Genomic DNA, 17,918 nt, shown 5'->3' with positions numbered 1-17,918 from the left:
GGGGGCGTGGGTTCGATCCCTGGTCAGGGAACAAGACCCCCACATGCTGTATGGTGCAGTCAAAAGATTTTTTTATTAATTGTTAAAAAAAGAACAATTTGGGGATTATCTGCTCTGTTAAGAAAAAGAAGTTGAAAAGCAGATAAGACGCCCTCCTCCCTCCTGCCTCCCACCCCAGTTGGCTGCTGCCCATGCGAGGTGAGCTCACATCCCTGGTCCCCTAGAGACATCCCCTGCCCCTGCCTGAGCGGGCCCCAGGCTGCCGAGGTGGGCCGGGCCTCCCGGGCCCACTTCGTGCTGGGCCTGTTGTGCTTGGCGTGGTCCGCAGGCCTCCACGGCAAAGAGCACATATCCAATTAACCTAGAAAAACAATAGCAGAAAGGGTCAGAGTTATTGTGGAGAAAGAAAAGTGGTGAAAAGAATCTGGCAAACAGGTCCCCGGTGGGTGTGGGTGAATGAGGGAGGCCAGAGAGGCTGGCTGAGCTGGGAGAATCCCCAGAGGTGTGGAGGCGTCCGTGTCCCCCCGCTACAGGGGCCGGGGACAGCTAGCAAAACAAAAACTCGCTCTGTTCCCTGGCCCGTGGGCCTCCCATTCTCCAGTGTGGGGGCAAGAAAAATACAGTGGGATCCAAGTCTCCCTGGGTTCCTCCCGGGCTGGAGCAGAGAGAGCCACAAGATTGGCTCAGAAAGTGCTCAAAGGTTGGGGAGTCCAGTTAGGAGTCAAGGCGGGGGATTCTTTACCTCCTCACTTCCTGGGGAGAGAAGCTCTTCCTATCCCCAAAGCCTGAACCTCAGAAAATCAGAAATTAGAGTAGAGGAAGGTTCTCACTGCCTGCTCCGCTCCACCCTGCCCCCGGGGAGGGTGGTCTCGATTAGTGACCTTCTCATGTTGAGTGCGGATTAAGGGCTGGGCCAGCTTCCCTGATGGCTCACATGATAAAGAGTCTGCCTGCAATGCAGGAAACCGGTTTCGATCCCTGGGTCAGGAAGATCTCCTGGAGAAGGAAATGGCAACCCGCTCCAGTATTCTTGCCTGGAGAATCCCAGGGACAGAAGAGCCGGGCAAGCCCCAGTCCATGGGGTCACAAACAGTCAGACACCGCTAAGCGACTAACATTTCAGGGCCACGCACTGTGCCAAATGCCTTACAAAGTTATCCCATTAAATCCTGACAACTATGCAGTGTGTATAACTGCTGCTAGGCATCCATTTATTGTACTCAGCAAATATCAATAAGCCGCTAGTCATCCATTTATTCTATTCAGCAAATATCAGTATTTATTGGGCACCTACTGTGTGCCAGGTTCCATGCTTGGAAGCAGAGATACAACAGTGAGAAGAAAACAGATATGGAGGGTGGGAAGGGGGATGGGAGGAAGGCTCAAGAGGGAGGGGATATACATTATACACTTATGGCTGAGTCGCGTAGTTGTATGGCAGAAACCCACAACAGTGCAAAGCGATTATCCTCCATTTGGGGCTCCCCAGGTGGTGCTAGTGGTAAAGAACCCGCCTGCCAATTCAGGAGACATAAGAGAAGCAGGTTCGATCCCTGGTTGGGAAGATCCCTTGGAAGAGAGCACGGCAATCCACTCTGAGCTTGTTAGATACGCAGTTCTCAGGTTCTGCCAAAGAAGCATTTGGCAGGTGCCTCACGGAGTTCACATAAGCCCTGTATCATCAGATGTGCTTTTGGCTGCAAGTAACCGATCATCTAGAAGAGGTTTGAACTGTATTTTCTAGAAAGTGCATCGAATTAAATGGTTCCAAGTTTGGTTCACTCAGCCTCAATTATGTCAAACAGAAGGGTGGGGATCCCTGCATCCCCCTGGGCTTTGCTTTGTGGTTGCAAGATGGCTGCTGCAAGTCTAGACATTCTGACTATGTTCAAAGGTAGGAGGAGAGGCAGAAGGAGAAGTTTCTCAAGGGTCGGTCTGTCTCTTATTAAACAGGAAAATCTCTCCCAGAAGCCTCCAGGAGACATGCACTTACTTCTCATTGGCCGGAGTCAGGGCATCAGTCCACCTGGAAACCAATCACTGGCAAAGGGGAATGATTTACATCAATAACAGTTGTCCTCCTGGGACTGGGGACGGAGCATCTCTCCCTTGAGCTCACTGCCATCTGCTCTGTGCTGGAACAAAGTGGGAGTTCGCTCAGTCAGGAGGGAGGACAGCAGTCTCTCTGTTGCAGGTCCTAGCATCAGCTTTTACATGTGATCTTCAAATAAAGTTGTACCCAAGTCACAGAGCGATACCACCAGAACTGAAGGCAGAAGAGACCATAGAAAATCATTAAACTTGGGTCCCACTATCAGACCACGTGAATTACTTATTTAAAATGCATCCCACCATCTCTGTCTCTGCCTAGTCCTGTTAGGTTGCCCTGCGTGTGTGTGTGTGTGTGTGTGTGTGTGTGTTTTAAAATCTAACCTCGTAAAAGTGACTTCGATTTTGGTAACTCCATTTGGGGCTTTATCTTTTCTTTCTCTCTCTTTTTTTCTTTACAACTTTTCACTACAGAGAGAACTAGTTCAGGCTTCTTTTGATCTCTAGGAGTCCCTGCTTGATCCTCGCAACAGCCCTGCAAGGTGGGATTTACCGTCCCCATCACATAGATGAGAACACTGAGACCCAAGAGCACAAAGACTCCCTTGCTCAGTCTGGCTTCTCCAGCTCTCCTCCCCACCCTCTCAGGGAGTGGACCCTCACCCTGACAGGGTTGGCCGACAGGACCAAGATGGTGCCAAGAATCGCCCTCCTCACTTACAGGAGACCCCTAGGGTGTTTTCCCCCCCACCACTGTGTTCTTAAAGTTAGAGCCTCCAAGGTTCACAGCTATGAAAACTCTTCTTTATTAGGTGCTTGGCGCGCCCTCGTGTGTCTCTGTGGTGTAATAACACTGTAGGAGGTTCAAACAGTACATCTTTAAAAATTGTAACAATAGTTATAATGACTGCTGTGCCGAGCAGTGTACCAGTGATTTAAATGCACCATAAGTTTTACATAACTATGGTAAAAGGAAAAAAATTTGTTCGATACAAAAAGGTAGACAGTGAAAAGTTATCTGCCTCTCACTCCCATCCTCCATGATGTAAAAAAGTGCTCCCCTCATGTTGTGTGACAGTGCAGTCTGCCCAGCTTTGCACTGGAGCCCTGGTGTGCAAATGTACCTGTGGGAAAATTCTTAGACATACAATTGCGTGTGTATGTGGTCCTTCTTGGGCTTCCCTGATGGCTCAAGAGTAAAGAATCCACCTGCGATGCAGGAGCTGCAGGATACGCAGCTTTGATCCCTGGGTCTGGAAGATCCCCTGCAGGAGGGCATGGCAAACCACTCCAGTGTTCTTGCCTGGAGAATCCCATGAACAGAGGAGCCTGGTAGGCTACAGTCCATGGGGTCACAAAGAGTCGGACACGACTGAAGCAACCTAGCACGCAGACACACTCGTGGTCCTTCCTGGGGCGATTTGCACCGCTTTGAATCGGCACTGGCACCAGGTGCGGAGACAGGCATTTTCCCTATTATTTCCTTCACTTGACAAACTACTCCTGAGCACCTACTGGATGTATGGCTTTGTGTTGCTGCTGCTGCTAAGTCACTTCAGTCATGTCCGACTCTGTGCAACGCCACAGACGGCAGCCCACCAGGCTCCCCCGCCCCTGGGATTCTCCAGGCAAGAACACTGAAGTGGGTTGCCATTTCCTTCTCCAATGCATGACAGTGAAACGTGAAAGGGAAGTCGCTCAGTCATGTCTGACTCTTCGCAACCCCATGGACTGCAGCCTCCCAGGCTCCTCCTTCCATGGGATTTTCCAGGCAAGAGTACTGGAGTGGGGTGCCATGGCCTTCTCCAATGGCTTTGTGTTAAGTCCCGTGAAAAACTCCAGGCTGACTCGGACTCACTGAGTCACATGGGCATAATCTAAAGGCTCTCCCAGGGCAGAGAGCCTGCTGCCTACCCCGCCTCAATCGATAGCCTTGGTCAACTGCCTGGGGATGGCACAACCTGTGCCCTGCACCTCCAGAAGCTCCCTCCTGAAATGTGATCCAATAAGCAGCCTCACAGAGCAGTCAGTGAAACCTTATGGGAAAGTTCATGGGGTCCAGACCCAGCTCTGACATCCCAGTGTGCGACATCAGGCAAGCTTCGTGTCCTTGCTGACACTTGCATTTCCTTACTGATAAAATATGGATAATAATACTTAACTTGGTTCAGGGTAGGGGGGCGGTTGTCAGGGAAATCCACGTGCTTCAGAAATACTTGTTTTTTAAAAAAAAATAATTTTATTTATCTATTTTTGCCTGTGTGGGCTTCTTATTGTGGTGGCTTCTCGTTGCAGAGCATTGGCTGTGGGTTGCATGGACTTCAACAGTTCTGGCCACAGGCTCAGTAGTAGCGGCTCCCGGGTTCTGGAACACAGGTTCAGTAGTTGTGGCACACGGGCTCAGTTGCTCCGTGGCATGTGGGATCTTCCTGACCAGGGATCGAACCATGTCTCCTGCATTGGCAGGTGAATTCTTTACCACTTGAGCCACCAGGGAAGCCCAGAAATACTCACTGAATGAATGAATTGATGAAATTCTTGCTGTGAGTTATGCTAAGGAGACATTTAAGATTGGGCATGTCTCAGATTAAATGCTTAATCCTTTCCCCTCCTGGGAGACAGTTGCTCCTCTTTCTGTATCAGTCAGGTCTCTTGATTGCAAGGGAAGAAAAAAAAAATAAGGTGAACGGGTTTAAAAGAACAAAAGGAGATTCATGAGTGGGTCTGCATTTGGATGTGAGATGCTCAAACAATGTCATTAGAAATCTATTTCTCTCCTTATCGTCACCCTGCCACGTTATGTCTTGGCCTCATCCTCAACCAGGCTCTCCTTGCTGGCGGCTCCTTACCTACAGAAAAGTCAGAGCGATGTGGGGGAACCACCTGGAAGTTTGCCCTGAGTCTCCTGGACACACCCAGGCCTCCAACAGTTTACAAATTTCAGATAGTGGCCGCTCAGCCTTCATAGAAATGGATTACTTCGAGCAACAGCAGGAAGTGGCTCAAGTGGGTCAAAGGTGTGGATTTTCCCCAGGACTGGTTCTGAACCCCACAGAAGCCTGAGATCACTTGGGTTCTCAGTGGCAGGACCACCTGGAAAGGTGAGAGATCCAAGGGCAGGGACTGGACCACGGAACGCCAAGGATCTGCCTCCAAGGAAGTGCATTCACAGGCGGGGGAATGGCCAAGAAACCCCACGCACGCACACACGCACACCCCACTGCAAACCACTGCCAACACCCGCTGAGTCCAGAAGGCACAACACCGTGTCCTAAGAGTGCCAGCCAGGTAAGGCCTTTTTTGCCTCTCGCATCTTGGGTGTCTGGTGGAGGTGGGGAAGGGGAAGATGTAACATGAATGAAATTGGGAATTTTGACATGACATGTTAATTACTGATTTTACACTGTCACTTAGCATCCCAGGTGGCACTAGAGTGGTTAGGAATCTGCCTGCTAATGCAGGAGAGAGACACAAGAGACACGGGTCTGATTCCTGGGTCAGAAAGGTCCCCTGGAGTAGGAAATGGGAACCCACTTCAGTATTCTTGCCTGGAAAATTCCATGGGTAGAGGAGCCTGGCAGGCTACGGTCCATGAGGTGGCAAAGAGTCGGACATGACTGAATGACTGAGCACACACAGACCATTACACTTGGAAATAACTGGAAGGTGTTTTATTGTTCTTATATTGTTATTTATCATTATCTAAGGGTGAGCGGAAAAGCTGTGGAGTCTGTGGGATAGATCACACGAGGCCAGGTAAAGAACCTTCCCACTCATTGTGTTTGAGTGCCTGGCGGGAGAGGAAATAGGGTTGGTGATTGCACCTGCTGGCTTCCTCACTTTCAATGTACGCGAATGTGTCTGCCCCAGGAGTAAGTTCAAAGAGACAGTGATGGCAGGCAGGATCACTATATGGAATGGAGCTTCAGATCAGGTATGAGAGAGGGTGACTCTGGAAGGCTGGAAGTCGCAGGTGCTAACATGGGGGTCACATTGTAAATATCTTCAGAAACGGAGCCACAATGGCATTCGAGAATTTAGAATGGCCGTTGGTACTTTTATGGGCTTCCCAGGCGGTCAGTGGTAATGAATCCGCCCGCCTGCCAAAGCTGGAGATGTAGGTTTGACTCCTGTTTGGGGAAGATCCCCTGGAGAAGGCAACAGCAGCTCATTCCAGTACTCTTGCCTGGGAAATTCCATGGACAGAGGAGGCTGGCGGGCTACAGTCCATAGGGTCGCAAAGAATTGGACATGACTGAGCATGCACATTGGTGCTTTAAATGCTGTTCAGATCTGGAGATATTGGTAAGGAGGGCAGTGAAGAGTTGATTTGGAGCAAAAATTCTACCTCCTGCCAAGAGCTACCTGAACTGGTTCCAAGTGTCAAGGATGTAGTGAGCACTTATTTTGTGCCCAGCGTTGTGCCAGATGTATTTCAGGGAGAAGGCAGTGAAAGCTGGCGCCCAAAGGCAGGACGGCTGCCAAATTCCCCCCACCTCGGGAGTTGACATCTGATTGAGCGATGACCTCAGAGCGAGCTTTCTGGATCGTATCTCAGTGACCACCGACCTCGCCTGTCAAACCTGGAGATGTAGGATGGCATCGGATCCCAAATCTGGAAGAACTTAGCAACTTCACAGTGCCAGATCCAGGGGGAAAATATGCTCACAGAGAAACCAGAAAAGCAGAGGATGGTGGGGGGAAGAAGGAAAATGAGAACACTCTGTTTCCACTGGCAAAAATCAGTCTTTGCCAGGAAAACTGGAATGCTGACTTGGTATGCACATAATTTGATTTTCTATACTTTTCGATGTAAAGGAAAAGCCAGACAGTGAAACTGCTGATACAGTTTTTAACACCGGTGAAGGCAATATGTACATAAACTCAGCCTCATGTCAATGCCCGATGGTCTACAAAGGTATATGCCAGCTCGTTTTAGATAGAGTACAGTCTAAGTGATGTGGAGGTGTCTATCAGAGTGTTGTCTGTCTCCATTTTAAACTAGCTATCGTCATAAGTAACAGGTTCAGTGACCATACACCAACATGTGGTTAGTAACTGGCAGGGCCTGGGCAGTTTTATTTTTGAACTTTAGATTTTTCAGTGCTTTGAGATTTTCCTAATGTAAAAATTTATTTTTCAATGATTTTTTTTTTAAACCTAACTAGTCCCTTCATTGGAGGAGGCAATGGCACCCCACTCCAGTACTCTTGCCTGGAAAAATCCCACGGACAGAGGAGCCTGGTGGGCTGCAGTCCATGGGGTCGCAAAGAGTCGGACGCGACTGAGCGACTTCATTTTCACTTTTCATTTTCATGCATTGCAGAAGGAAATGGCAACCCACTCCAGAATTCTTGACTGGAGAATCCCAGGGATGGGGGAGCCTGGTGGGCTGCCGTCTATGGGGTCACAGAATCGGACACGACTGAAGCAACTTAGCAGCAGCAGCAGCAGCAGCAGTCCCTTCATTATTGAAACAAGACATGCGTACCTGAACTTACATGAATATATTGAAGACATGGAGCTTAAAAGGCTCAAATCAGAGAGTAGCTGATCTTTCCAACACTCCCAGGCCCCACATCCGTGAGATAACAACTGTTAAAATTTTGTCTCCTTCCTTCCCTTCGTCCCTGCCCACCTTCCTTCCTTTAAGGTTGTTACCATAAAACTATACCAGGGATGAAATGCTAGGTGGCTCCGCAGCCAACTGTGGGTTAAAAGCCACATCTGCAGAGAATGGCCGCTACCCTTTGCCACCTGCTGGCTAGACTTCAGAGTGCAAGTGTGAAAACTGCCCAAATTTCAAAAGCTGGTACTGACTCAAAAAAGTTAAAAGCAATGGTTGGGCCAAATAGAATACACTTTAGGACCTGTTTTTAGAGCACTGAGACCTCTTCTTTAAAAAAAGAAACACAGAGTGCTTTTCTTAAATTATCAGTCCTAGACAATGTCTGGTGATGAGAGAGATGAGGAATTTTGGTCATCTGCATTCCTTCCACTGCTGCTTTCTTTCCTTTTACTCCCTTGTTTTTATTAGTGATATTATTGCTTATATTATTATTCTACCAGTGTGACCTTTATGACTTTAAATATTTATACTCCATTAAAAAATTTATATCAACTTTTTATAACACCTATGATATAAGAGGAAGAAAGCATTTTTCTTTAAGTCTCTGGTACTAACAAATACCCTTTATTCTGTATCTGCCACACTCTAGGCACTTTACATTCACTTATCCATCGCTCATTCATTCATTCATTCCTTCATTCATTCATGTGATAAATACTGAGTGTCCACTTATGAGTTGTTCTAGACACGAAGTACAGAGGTAAGCAGTCAAAATACCCTGCCTTTGTGGCACATATATTCTCACAGGGCATATGGATAATAAACGAACAAATAAATGAGCTACAGTCTGTTGGAGACTGGAAAGGGCCAAGGAGAAGCGAGGATGTAGGGAAGGGAGAATGTGAAGTGTCAGTGTGTGCGTGTCCGTGTGAGTGTGCAAGTTTAGCTGTGTGTACACACGTGTGGTGTGCATGTGCATTTGCACATGCGAGTGTGCAATTTTAGCTGTGGTAGCCAGCGAAGGCCTTCCGGAGAAGGCAGCTTTGGAATAACAGATGGAAGGAAGCAAGGAGTTGAGCAGTCCAGGTATCTGTTGTGTGCACGTTCCTACCACAGGGCACAGAGGAGCCAAGAATGGAAGGCGGGGTTGGTCAGATGAGTTGGAAGCGATGGAAAAAAGATGAGGTCTGAGAGGAAAGGGTGGGCACCGCACGGAGGGCCTGGGAGGTGGTGGTCAGTGCTCTGCTGAGTAAGAGGAGGAATCGTGGGGCAATCGGATCAGAAGGGTGGCATGGACTGACAGGTTTAGAAAGGTTCCTTCTGGCCACTGCGTGGAGGACAGACGAGAAGGCAGGAACAGAAGGAAGAAGGCCGGTGTTGCACTATTGCAATCTTCCTGATGAGAGGTGGGGGTGAGGTGGCGATGGTGATGGAGGAGGTGATCAGAAAGATGGGATTCTGTCAGGAGGCACTGACAGACTGGATGTGACAGAGAAAAAGAGGAGTCAAGGATGCCTCCAAGGTCTTAATCTGAACAATTCGAAGGATGAAGTTGCCGTTTATCTCTCTTCCTAAGTTGCTTCATCTGTCATCAGAGATAAGAGGTTAGATGGATGTACACCAAGGTGTTAGTGATTTGGGGCTTCCTAGGTGGCGCTAGTGGTAAAGAACCCACCTGCCAATGCAAGAGACATAAGAGGCACAGGTTCAATCCCTGGGTGGGCACGATCCCCTGAAAGAGGGCATGGCAACCCACTCCAGTATCCTTGCCTGGAGAATCCCCATGGACAGAGGAGCCTGGCAGGCTACAGTCCGTAGGGTCGCAGAGAGTCAGACACGACTGACGTGACCACGCCTGGACACACATTAGTGATTATGTTTTAGTAGTAGGGCTTGGGTGGGTTTTATTTTTCTTGATGTTTCAGTATTTTGTATTTGTGCAAGCAAAGACTGTATTACTATTATCATTGCCGTCATTATTATTTTTTTATTTTAGGGCTTTCAGTCATGACAATTGTATACCCTGTGGGTGAGGTTAAAAGCACTTACTATCTGGGTGGATTCTGTATTAGTCACTATTTGCTGTGTGATAATCAATTCCATAATCACAAGTTAGCACTCACTTTCAGACTTGTGAGTTGGCTGGCACAGCCCCACCGCAGGCTACAGGTCAGCTTCAGGACTGTACCAGATTTCTCCTTCTGGGGCCCAGACTAGATGGGCTGGGGTACCCTGTTGTTATGGTAGATGTAGAAAGTTCCCCAAGGAGAGAGAGGAGACACCCACTGCCTCTTAATGTCAAGGCTGGGAACTGATAGCTTGTAGCTTCAGCCCACATCCTATTGGCCAGAGCAAGTCACATGGCCAAAGTCAACATCCATGGTAGTTTCCAGAGCTTGGCTGCTGTGAATAATACTACAGTGAACCTGGTATGCAGATAACTCTTTGGGATACTGATTTCAGTTTCTTCAAACATGCACCTAGGAGTGGGTGCTCACGCGATAGATCTCCTTTCAACTTTCTGAGAATCCACCACACTGATTTCTATCGTGGCTGCAACAGTTTGCAATCCCCACCAATGGAGCAGGTTCCCTTTCCTCTACATCCTCGCTGACGTTTGTCATCTCTTCTTTTTTATTATGCTCATCCTCACCCGTGTGGTCTTATTGTGGTTTTGATAGTGGTTTTGCCATGTACCTGTTGGCCATTTGTATGTGTTTGGAAGAAAATGTCTATTCAGGTCCAGAAGCCAGTTTTAAATTCGATTATGTGCTTTTTTGCTATTGAGTTGAGTTCCTTATATACTTTGGAGATGAACTCCTTATCAGATTTAGAGTTTGCAGGTATTTTCTTCCATTCTGTCCGTTGCCCTTTCCACTCACTGAGCATTTCCTTTGCTGTGTCGGAGCATTTGGAGGGTGAGTGTGAGGCTTTGAGTTCCTGGGCTTCCAGTGAAACCTGCTTGTCAGGCTGGCTGACATGTGCATTTTCTACCCACGTGCAGCAGGCGTGTACATTAATCCAGTATCAACATGGCTAATCTATAAGACGGTGTTTGCAGGGATTCATCCTAAGGCTGGGATGTGGGATCTAGATTCGACAAGAAGGACAATGAAGCCCATGAACCTCTTGATGGGTTCTGGAAGAGCACTGGAGTCAGGGATCAGCATTTAGAGATCAGAGATGTCAGTGAGGTCAGAGAGTTATTGCCAGGGGGAGCATTCAAGCACTAGGAGAAGTGTTAGCACATGGTGGCCAGGAAGTGGGATGTTTGATATAAAACATTAAGACTGAGTAGGGCTTGAGGCTGACCAGGTTTGGGGTGGAACAGGAGGCTGATGGAATGGCAGGTACAGGGACCCAGAGAGGCCACGCTGAGGTGTCATCCAAGAGGATGCTAGAGCTGGAGAGGATCAGTCATCTTCCTTGTAAGCCTTGGTTTCCTTATCCACAAAGGAGGAGTGGAGATTCCCCTCCCAAGTCTCATGACCCATGACCTCAGGCACGGCTGTGATGGGTTTCACTTCTTGTCCCATGAATGAGCAGCCCCTCAAAGCATCAGGGAGATAGAGGGTGGATGTACACAGCCTTCTCCTCTGCTGGAGGACCCATCCCCTCATCCCTCCAGTCCTCCTTGAAGGTCACTTGCTGTGGGGACCTTGCTCTTGTCTCCATGGTTCCAGGCTGACACTGCCAATGCTCCTCTCCAGCAGGGTCTGATTAGGGAGTAACTGAGGCACCCTGTCTCTTTCTTGGTGTTTAAGCTTTCCTTGATCGTTTCACTCTAGCGCTACATCAACCAAAGACTGGGAAGCATTAGTGCCCATGGCATTGGAAATGGTTTTCGGTGGTTCACAAACATGTAAATGTGCTGAATCACACCACTGTTCTTTCAATCCAGACACAGTCTTAGGATGGTGCTACTATGTCATGAACACCTCTCTCACTTGCTAAGCCCCCCTTTTCAACACAGAGGAGGCCTTAAGCTCAAAGCCATCGGCTGTTGACAGTATTGCAAAAGAATCAAATCCAGTGGAACCGGATTACTTCCATAGTATTTTTGTGGTTTCTATTTCTGTAACTGACATTCTTTTTTTTTTTTGTATTCACCAACATCACCCACAAAGGGTATTTTATACCATTAAGTCTGATCATGCCATACCATTGTCAAAGTTCTCCAGTGGCTCCTCAGAACACTTAGAAGAAAGTCGGAAACTTGTTTTCTGGAAGTTCCTTCACGATCTAACCCCTGCTGACCTCTTCCTCATCTTCTGCCATCACTCTACCCTTCACTCACTCCTCCGCATTCCTCCAAGACGGAATCTCAGTCTGACCTCAGGGCCTTTGTACATGCAAATACATCCCCTGCCTGATCTATGAGTTTATGACCCTGATCAAAACAGAGGAGAACCCACCCTAAGACTGGAAAAGTATCCCCTTAGGCTGAGAGGAAAGGAGAACTCAGAAGGTTGGGGGCTCCTGCAGAGAAAATTAGGTCTGAAGGAGTCAAAACAACGGCTGTAAGCAATGGTGGCCGGGTAAATGCTGCTAGTGGACTGGTAATAGTTGCTCTTTAGGGGAAAAAAACAATGTGTGTATGTAAATTTTACTGGGATAAAGGATGTACTGTTGCACAAACCTGACAAATTTACAAATAATAATAAACACTTCATTGTAAATACTCTTTGTTGTAAACTCCAGCTAGCTAATTCTCTCAGAAATGTTTTCACTGATTTTCCTGTCAAACTCTGGATTCCAAAATCAACTGTCACTGCAATTTAGCCATGATTTCACAAAATCAGACCATGAAGAAATGCGTGGCAGCAACACGGCTCGGTAAGGAAGGTGCTCACACCGCCGAAGCATGTGTGCAGCTGTGACACGAATTCCAGGTGAAATGTTTGCTCATGTGAACGAGTAAGATGGAAGGAAAACAAGGAAGGTGTGTGTTCAGACTCCTTCACTGGTGACATGAGTCACCTATTGGCTGAACTGGATAATAATCCCTCCATTTTTTTGTGCCATTCACAATGTATCGACTACAGACACGACAAAGTGTTAAGTTTAATTTACATTATTAACATTTTATCAATCACATTGTTGAGACTGGAAAATCAACAAAACAATACATCAAGCCCTGATCTGTCATGTTCCTCAGTCTCTCTGATGCAAAGACACTCCCTGCAGACGTTTCAAGTGACCAGCGTGACATCACTGAAAGCAGAATCGGCAAGGGGTGGGCAGTGCCCCTCCCCCATGCTCCTCTTGTGATACAATAGCTGTAAATCACCTTAAGAGCACAGACAAAAGCAAAATGCAGTAAAATGAGGAAGTGATGAGCTTAGAGTATAATTACCTTGGTTTTTAAGATAATTTATTTAAGTATAAATTTAAATAATTTAATTTTTTAGCAACTGTGTTTAATAATGAGCTTGCAAGAGTCTGAAAATTTAACAATCAGCTTTCACAAACCAGCATAAGCCAGCTCCAGTGCTCTAAAGGAAGTATCTAGAAATGGGAGGAGAGGAGGACTCGGGAAGGGCCAGAGTCCTGTGGGGTGGAGCTATTTGCTCTGTCCCGTTTGACTCGACCCTTGTGGCCTGGGGCAGTGGGGAGTGACCCTTTACAATGTCCCAAAGGTAGGGACCTAGGTATTGAGGGTAAAGAGAAATCCCATTCACCCTGACCAGCTGAATGGGACTAGTTGAAGACACTCCTGATGGGAGACAGAGATTAAATACACCCTTAGGGGGAAAGTCAACTCCATTCTACAGAGGTGGAAACTGAGGCTTGAGGGAGTTGTTACTTATTCAAGATCAGTAGCTGCCGAGAGGTGGAGGCCACACCTACAACCGTGTTTGTTAGCTTTCAGACCTGTCTCCTTTCTGCAAAGTCCTCCTGTGCCATCCTGGAAACTGCTCTTGGAGCGCATGACCCGCATTGTGATGGCCCTTGGATTTTAGGGCACACAACTCTGGAATTCTTCACCTTTCCCCTAATTAAAACTTATCTCCCCCAAAGGGATGACTAGCAACTTGAAAGCAGGGCCCATGCTGATTATCTGTGGTATTGCCAGCATTTAAAATTCTGACTCATTGGCTTCTGAAGATATCTTAAGAACCACCTGGTTCAGATCCCCCATTGTACATACAAGGGAAGCTGAGGCCCACAGTCAGACAGCAAGAACACCTACAGTCAGGGCTAGAACTCAAGCCTCCTACCAACCATCTGAGTCTCTGGTGAATGACAAGTGTTCTGGGCAAGGGAATTGGAGGGGTTGACAAAATGAGATCTGAGTACCAAAAAGCAGGTGTTCCCCCACAAAAGTCCCAGCCAGATGGAGAAAGAGAGCAGATAATATGGTATACTTTGCTGGATTTAGGGGTGATTCCAGGAGTGACTTCCTGCCAGGGTGGTACCTTTGAGATTCTTTGAGAAAGCCCACAGAGCAGCAGAGTCACTGCGAGATGCTCTCATCATGTCATTACTGCAGAGATGTGCGGAGTCAGTGGGGAAACTGAGGCAGGAAGGCAGAGCCTCAGGAACCCTCTGAGCCTGAGACTCAAAATGAAGACTGCAGCTCTCAGATTTTCATCCCTCTTCCCCCAGCAAAACAGACCTCTTCTGGAGCAGGGGCGAGTCTTGAAGGGCCATCTAGCCCTTGTGTTCTGGGGCCCAGGCAAGCAGGAAGCTGAAGACTAGAGCCACGGTTCCAGCACCTTCCAGATGGACCCCCTCAGGAGGCTGCAGAGACCTCGATACGACTGTACTGGACGCCAGCTGAGCTCTGCCTGTGGCCAAAGCTCAGGGGGAACCTGGAGCGCAGAGAGCAGGTGGGGTCGGAGGTCGGCAGGGCCTGGCGGCCTTCCCTGGGGGTGATGGGGGTGGGCCATGCTTGGGGTCCCCATCCCTTCTCCTCCCCACTCCTACCTGAGCCTTCCTGCTTTCTGCCTTAATGTACCTTTCCTCTGAACGGCCCAGCTGTTCCCCCTGGTCTTCCTGGGTCCACCTGTGCCCTCTACAGCCAGATACCCCCATCACAGCTGGGGTGACCCTCCTAAACACAAAGACTAGCTCCTGTCCCTCCTGCTGGGAAGTGACATCACGCCCAACCAGCCTCTCCCACATCACCACCCTCCAGTCCCATTTTCCCCATCCCACTCAAGGAGAAGAGCTCGTATACAAAGATAGGACAAAAGTCATTGTGTCCAGGCAGTAAGAACAACAGGAAGAGAAGAAAAACACTCTTCTGCAAAGGCCAAGTGTAAGGACTAAATCCCGAAGCAAAGTGCTCACGGTCTGAAGTCACTCCTCCTCCTTGGCCAGCCCTGACCACCTTACCATTTCTTCTGGAATTGCTGGTCTATGTCTGCCAACGACTGGCCTTTTGTTTCTGGGACAAATAAATAGATGAAGCCCAGGCCGAAGACAGCAGTCAGCCCGTAGAGCAGGAAGGTCCAAGACAAGCCAATGGCACCTGGGACAACAGTGTGGAATGTGGGCGGAGCTTAGTCTGGGCCAACTGGTTGACCAGCGTTCCAGGTGAAACACTGAAAATCAGTTTACCTTGAACAGATTCTCCAGATGGTAGATTTGCAGAATGACCAATACACTGTCAGATAAAAGTACCATAAAGCAGGAGTGGGACTGGTTGTCCCAGAGGCAGGCAAAGGCCCAGGACCCAAATCCACAAAACATCTGGGACTGAACCTGTGTTTCCTGTGTCAGCAGGTGGGTTCTTTACCTCTGAGTCACCTGAGAAGCTTGACCTCCACTTAATGCTTATACCAGCAGAGAGAGAGTGTTGGGCTGGGAGAAGGACTGAGTTCTAGTCTTCTGATTACCTGGCTAGACTTGGGAAGGATGTATTTCCCAATCTGTGAGATGGGGATGATAGAATATGAAACAATTCTAAGAAGCCCTTCCTCCCCTTGCTTCCTTCCTCCTCTCTCTCCCTTCCTTCCTCTCTTATCTCTCATTCATTCCACATAAAAGGAATGCTTGAAAACTGAGGCACCAGTGAGAAATTTGAATTCCCAAAGACTGGGTGTAGGAGACAGGCATGGTGGATGGGTTCTTCCACCAGTATTTCCCACAGCCCCCAAGGGCTCCTCTTTTGAAGGGGAAACCCTTGGCTGCAGGAAGTGGGAAAAAAACTGAACTCTCAGAACTGTGCCTTGGGGGTGGAGCCCCCCCACCCAGCCACCCATCACCTGGGCCCCGATGACCCCTGGCCTTGGGTCACAAGTATCCTCTGCATCTTGGACACCCCTCCCTGGTGTTCTGGGCCCATATAATTCCCACCCCACCCCACCAGCACTCAGACTGGGTCTGAATGCTAGGTAGGAAGAGATGTCACTCAAACCAGATCTGAGCAGAGCTTCCTGCTGGCAGGCGGGCACGAGCCAGTTTAAGCTGAAAAGTTTAGAATGGAAAGGAAAGGTTGTGGCTCCTGCTGGTCTCAGACACGTTCTCTCTAGGGGTAGGGGTGGGTCGGGGAGGGGACCTTCCCCTCTTCTCTGGCCTGGAGGATTTTACAGTGTGTCTGAGAGTTCTGGATGTTGTCAGGCACTTCTGTGGAGCTTCTGCACAAAATTTTATTTGGAGAATTGTTCTGCTGCTGCAAATAGGAAAAAAATGCAAACTCCTCTGGCGTAGAGTGGAAACTTTTAGTTACTGGGGGAGAATGGACTTGCCTTGATGGGGGCAGAGAGCAAAGACCCACACTCAGGGCTCCCAATCTCTGTACACCCTACCCAGAGAACAAACTCCGGGTTTGAGAACAAACTCATCCCCCACCACCAGTCAGGGATGGCTTCCTGGACCGAGGAGAACTGGACACTTCCACTCTATCCCCCCTTCAGCCTCAACTCCCAGGTTGTCAATAAAGCCAATTCCTCCACTCCCCGCCCCCTGACCCGCCTGCTGCCAACTAACGGGGCCTGGAATGAAGTAGAAATTTCGCAGGTCATATCTTCTGTTGTCTTTGTCTCTCGACCCCTCTCATTCTTTCACTAGCACCTCAGTTTTCCTTCGGGGAACCTTCCCCCAACTCTCAGTCCATGCAGTGGGATGTCTAACACCCCACCTTGTTTAGACTGGGTATGTGACCCAAGGCCTGGGCATCAGAATATTGCAGCTTTCCAGTGACAGTTCAGTGATGGGCATGTGATCTTGCTGGGCCAATGAGAGTCAGTCCCAGGACATGAGTGAGAGCCATTGGGAAAAACAGGGTCTCCTTCCCAGGAGGCTGCCAAGATGAAGAGCCCTGCTTGTGGTCATCTTTGCAGCCATGCAGTGGGTCTGCCCCAGAATGAAGCTCACAGCACGGAAGGCAGAGCCAAGAGAGTATGAAAGCGGGCCCACAGTTTTGTTGAAGCTTCTGGATCAGTCATGGTTAAAGACAGCTACTACCCTCCTCTTTTCATGACTTAAGACAAAAACATTACCTTTTGCTCATAAACTGGTTTGCATGGGATTTTCTGTCACTTATACCCAGACGATATGGAAGCCTGGGCTCTGTTTGGAGGCAGTTGTTTCTGGGTCTTGGGCCAGGGAATTAGGTTAGAGGACTCACCGATGAGGTCGAGGAAGGAGAGGCTGATGAAGAGGTTGGCGGCCCAGTTGAAGCTGTTGCAGAAGGCAAAGGCCCTCCCTCGGATCTCCACGGGGTAAATCTCACTGAGGACAAGCCAGGTCACTAGAACAGGAGGGCAGACAGGATGCCTAGTAGCTGGGACCCAGGGCCTGGCACCCACAGTCCAGGAGGCAGTCCCCCAACAATGGGACTCAGTGCAGGGTCAGGCCCCTGACACCCATTTCTCCCTGCTGTTTCACCCCTGTGGCCATAAGATTCCCTTTAGAAGGACCAGCGACCTGGGTTTGCCCAGGAAACCAACGGGTTTCCTGGGACCCCAGACTTTCAGTGTCCTAGGCAAACTGGGATGGTTGGTCACCCTATTTATTAAATTCCTTTCCAGTCAACCCTTCTGAGTGAGCCATCCAGGGGCACATTCTGACTTTATGAAGCTTAAAAGATTTTGGGTCTTTATAAGGAAGAAAACATGACAGACACAAATTAGGCTCCTGCTCTTGGAAGAAGTAGCTTCAAAGAAGCAAGGAGCCCTGGAGTCTGAGCTCATTGTTCTCACGGTCAAGCCACCTCTGGTCCTTCTGAGACCCTGACAGTTTCAGTCCCCAGGCTTTCCGCTAGGAGGGGTAGAAGGCTTCCAAGTTACCTGCAGAAGACTCCCACTTACCGGGTCCAAAGCCAATGGAGAAGGCGCTCACAAAGACCATC

At 48.7% G+C, this 17,918-nt stretch overlaps 1 protein-coding gene across 1 annotated transcript in view; it reads right to left on the bottom strand.

The window, feature by feature from the left end:
* Nucleotides 1–12,661: 12,661 nt before the first annotated feature.
* The window catches only part of SLC2A10 (solute carrier family 2 (facilitated glucose transporter), member 10), a 13,134-nt gene continuing 7,877 nt past the window's right edge, over nt 12,662–17,918 (bottom strand). Inside the window, exons 4-7 of the mRNA XM_010835117.1 lie at nt 17,878–17,913; nt 17,196–17,318; nt 14,960–15,095; nt 12,662–14,433 (exon numbers count right to left, since the gene is read on the bottom strand). Of these exons, the coding sequence (XP_010833419.1) occupies nt 14,355–14,433; nt 14,960–15,095; nt 17,196–17,318; nt 17,878–17,913 (374 nt within the window). The 3' untranslated portion in view covers nt 12,662–14,354. The remainder of the gene's footprint in view (nt 14,434–14,959; nt 15,096–17,195; nt 17,319–17,877; nt 17,914–17,918) is intronic.

Source organism: Bison bison, unplaced genomic scaffold (assembly GCF_000754665.1).
Source record: "Bison bison bison isolate TAMUID 2011002044 unplaced genomic scaffold, Bison_UMD1.0 scf7180017864038, whole genome shotgun sequence".
In the NCBI taxonomy this organism is placed as follows: domain Eukaryota; kingdom Metazoa; phylum Chordata; class Mammalia; order Artiodactyla; family Bovidae; genus Bison; species Bison bison.
This window is presented reverse-complemented; position numbering and strand designations above follow the sequence as displayed.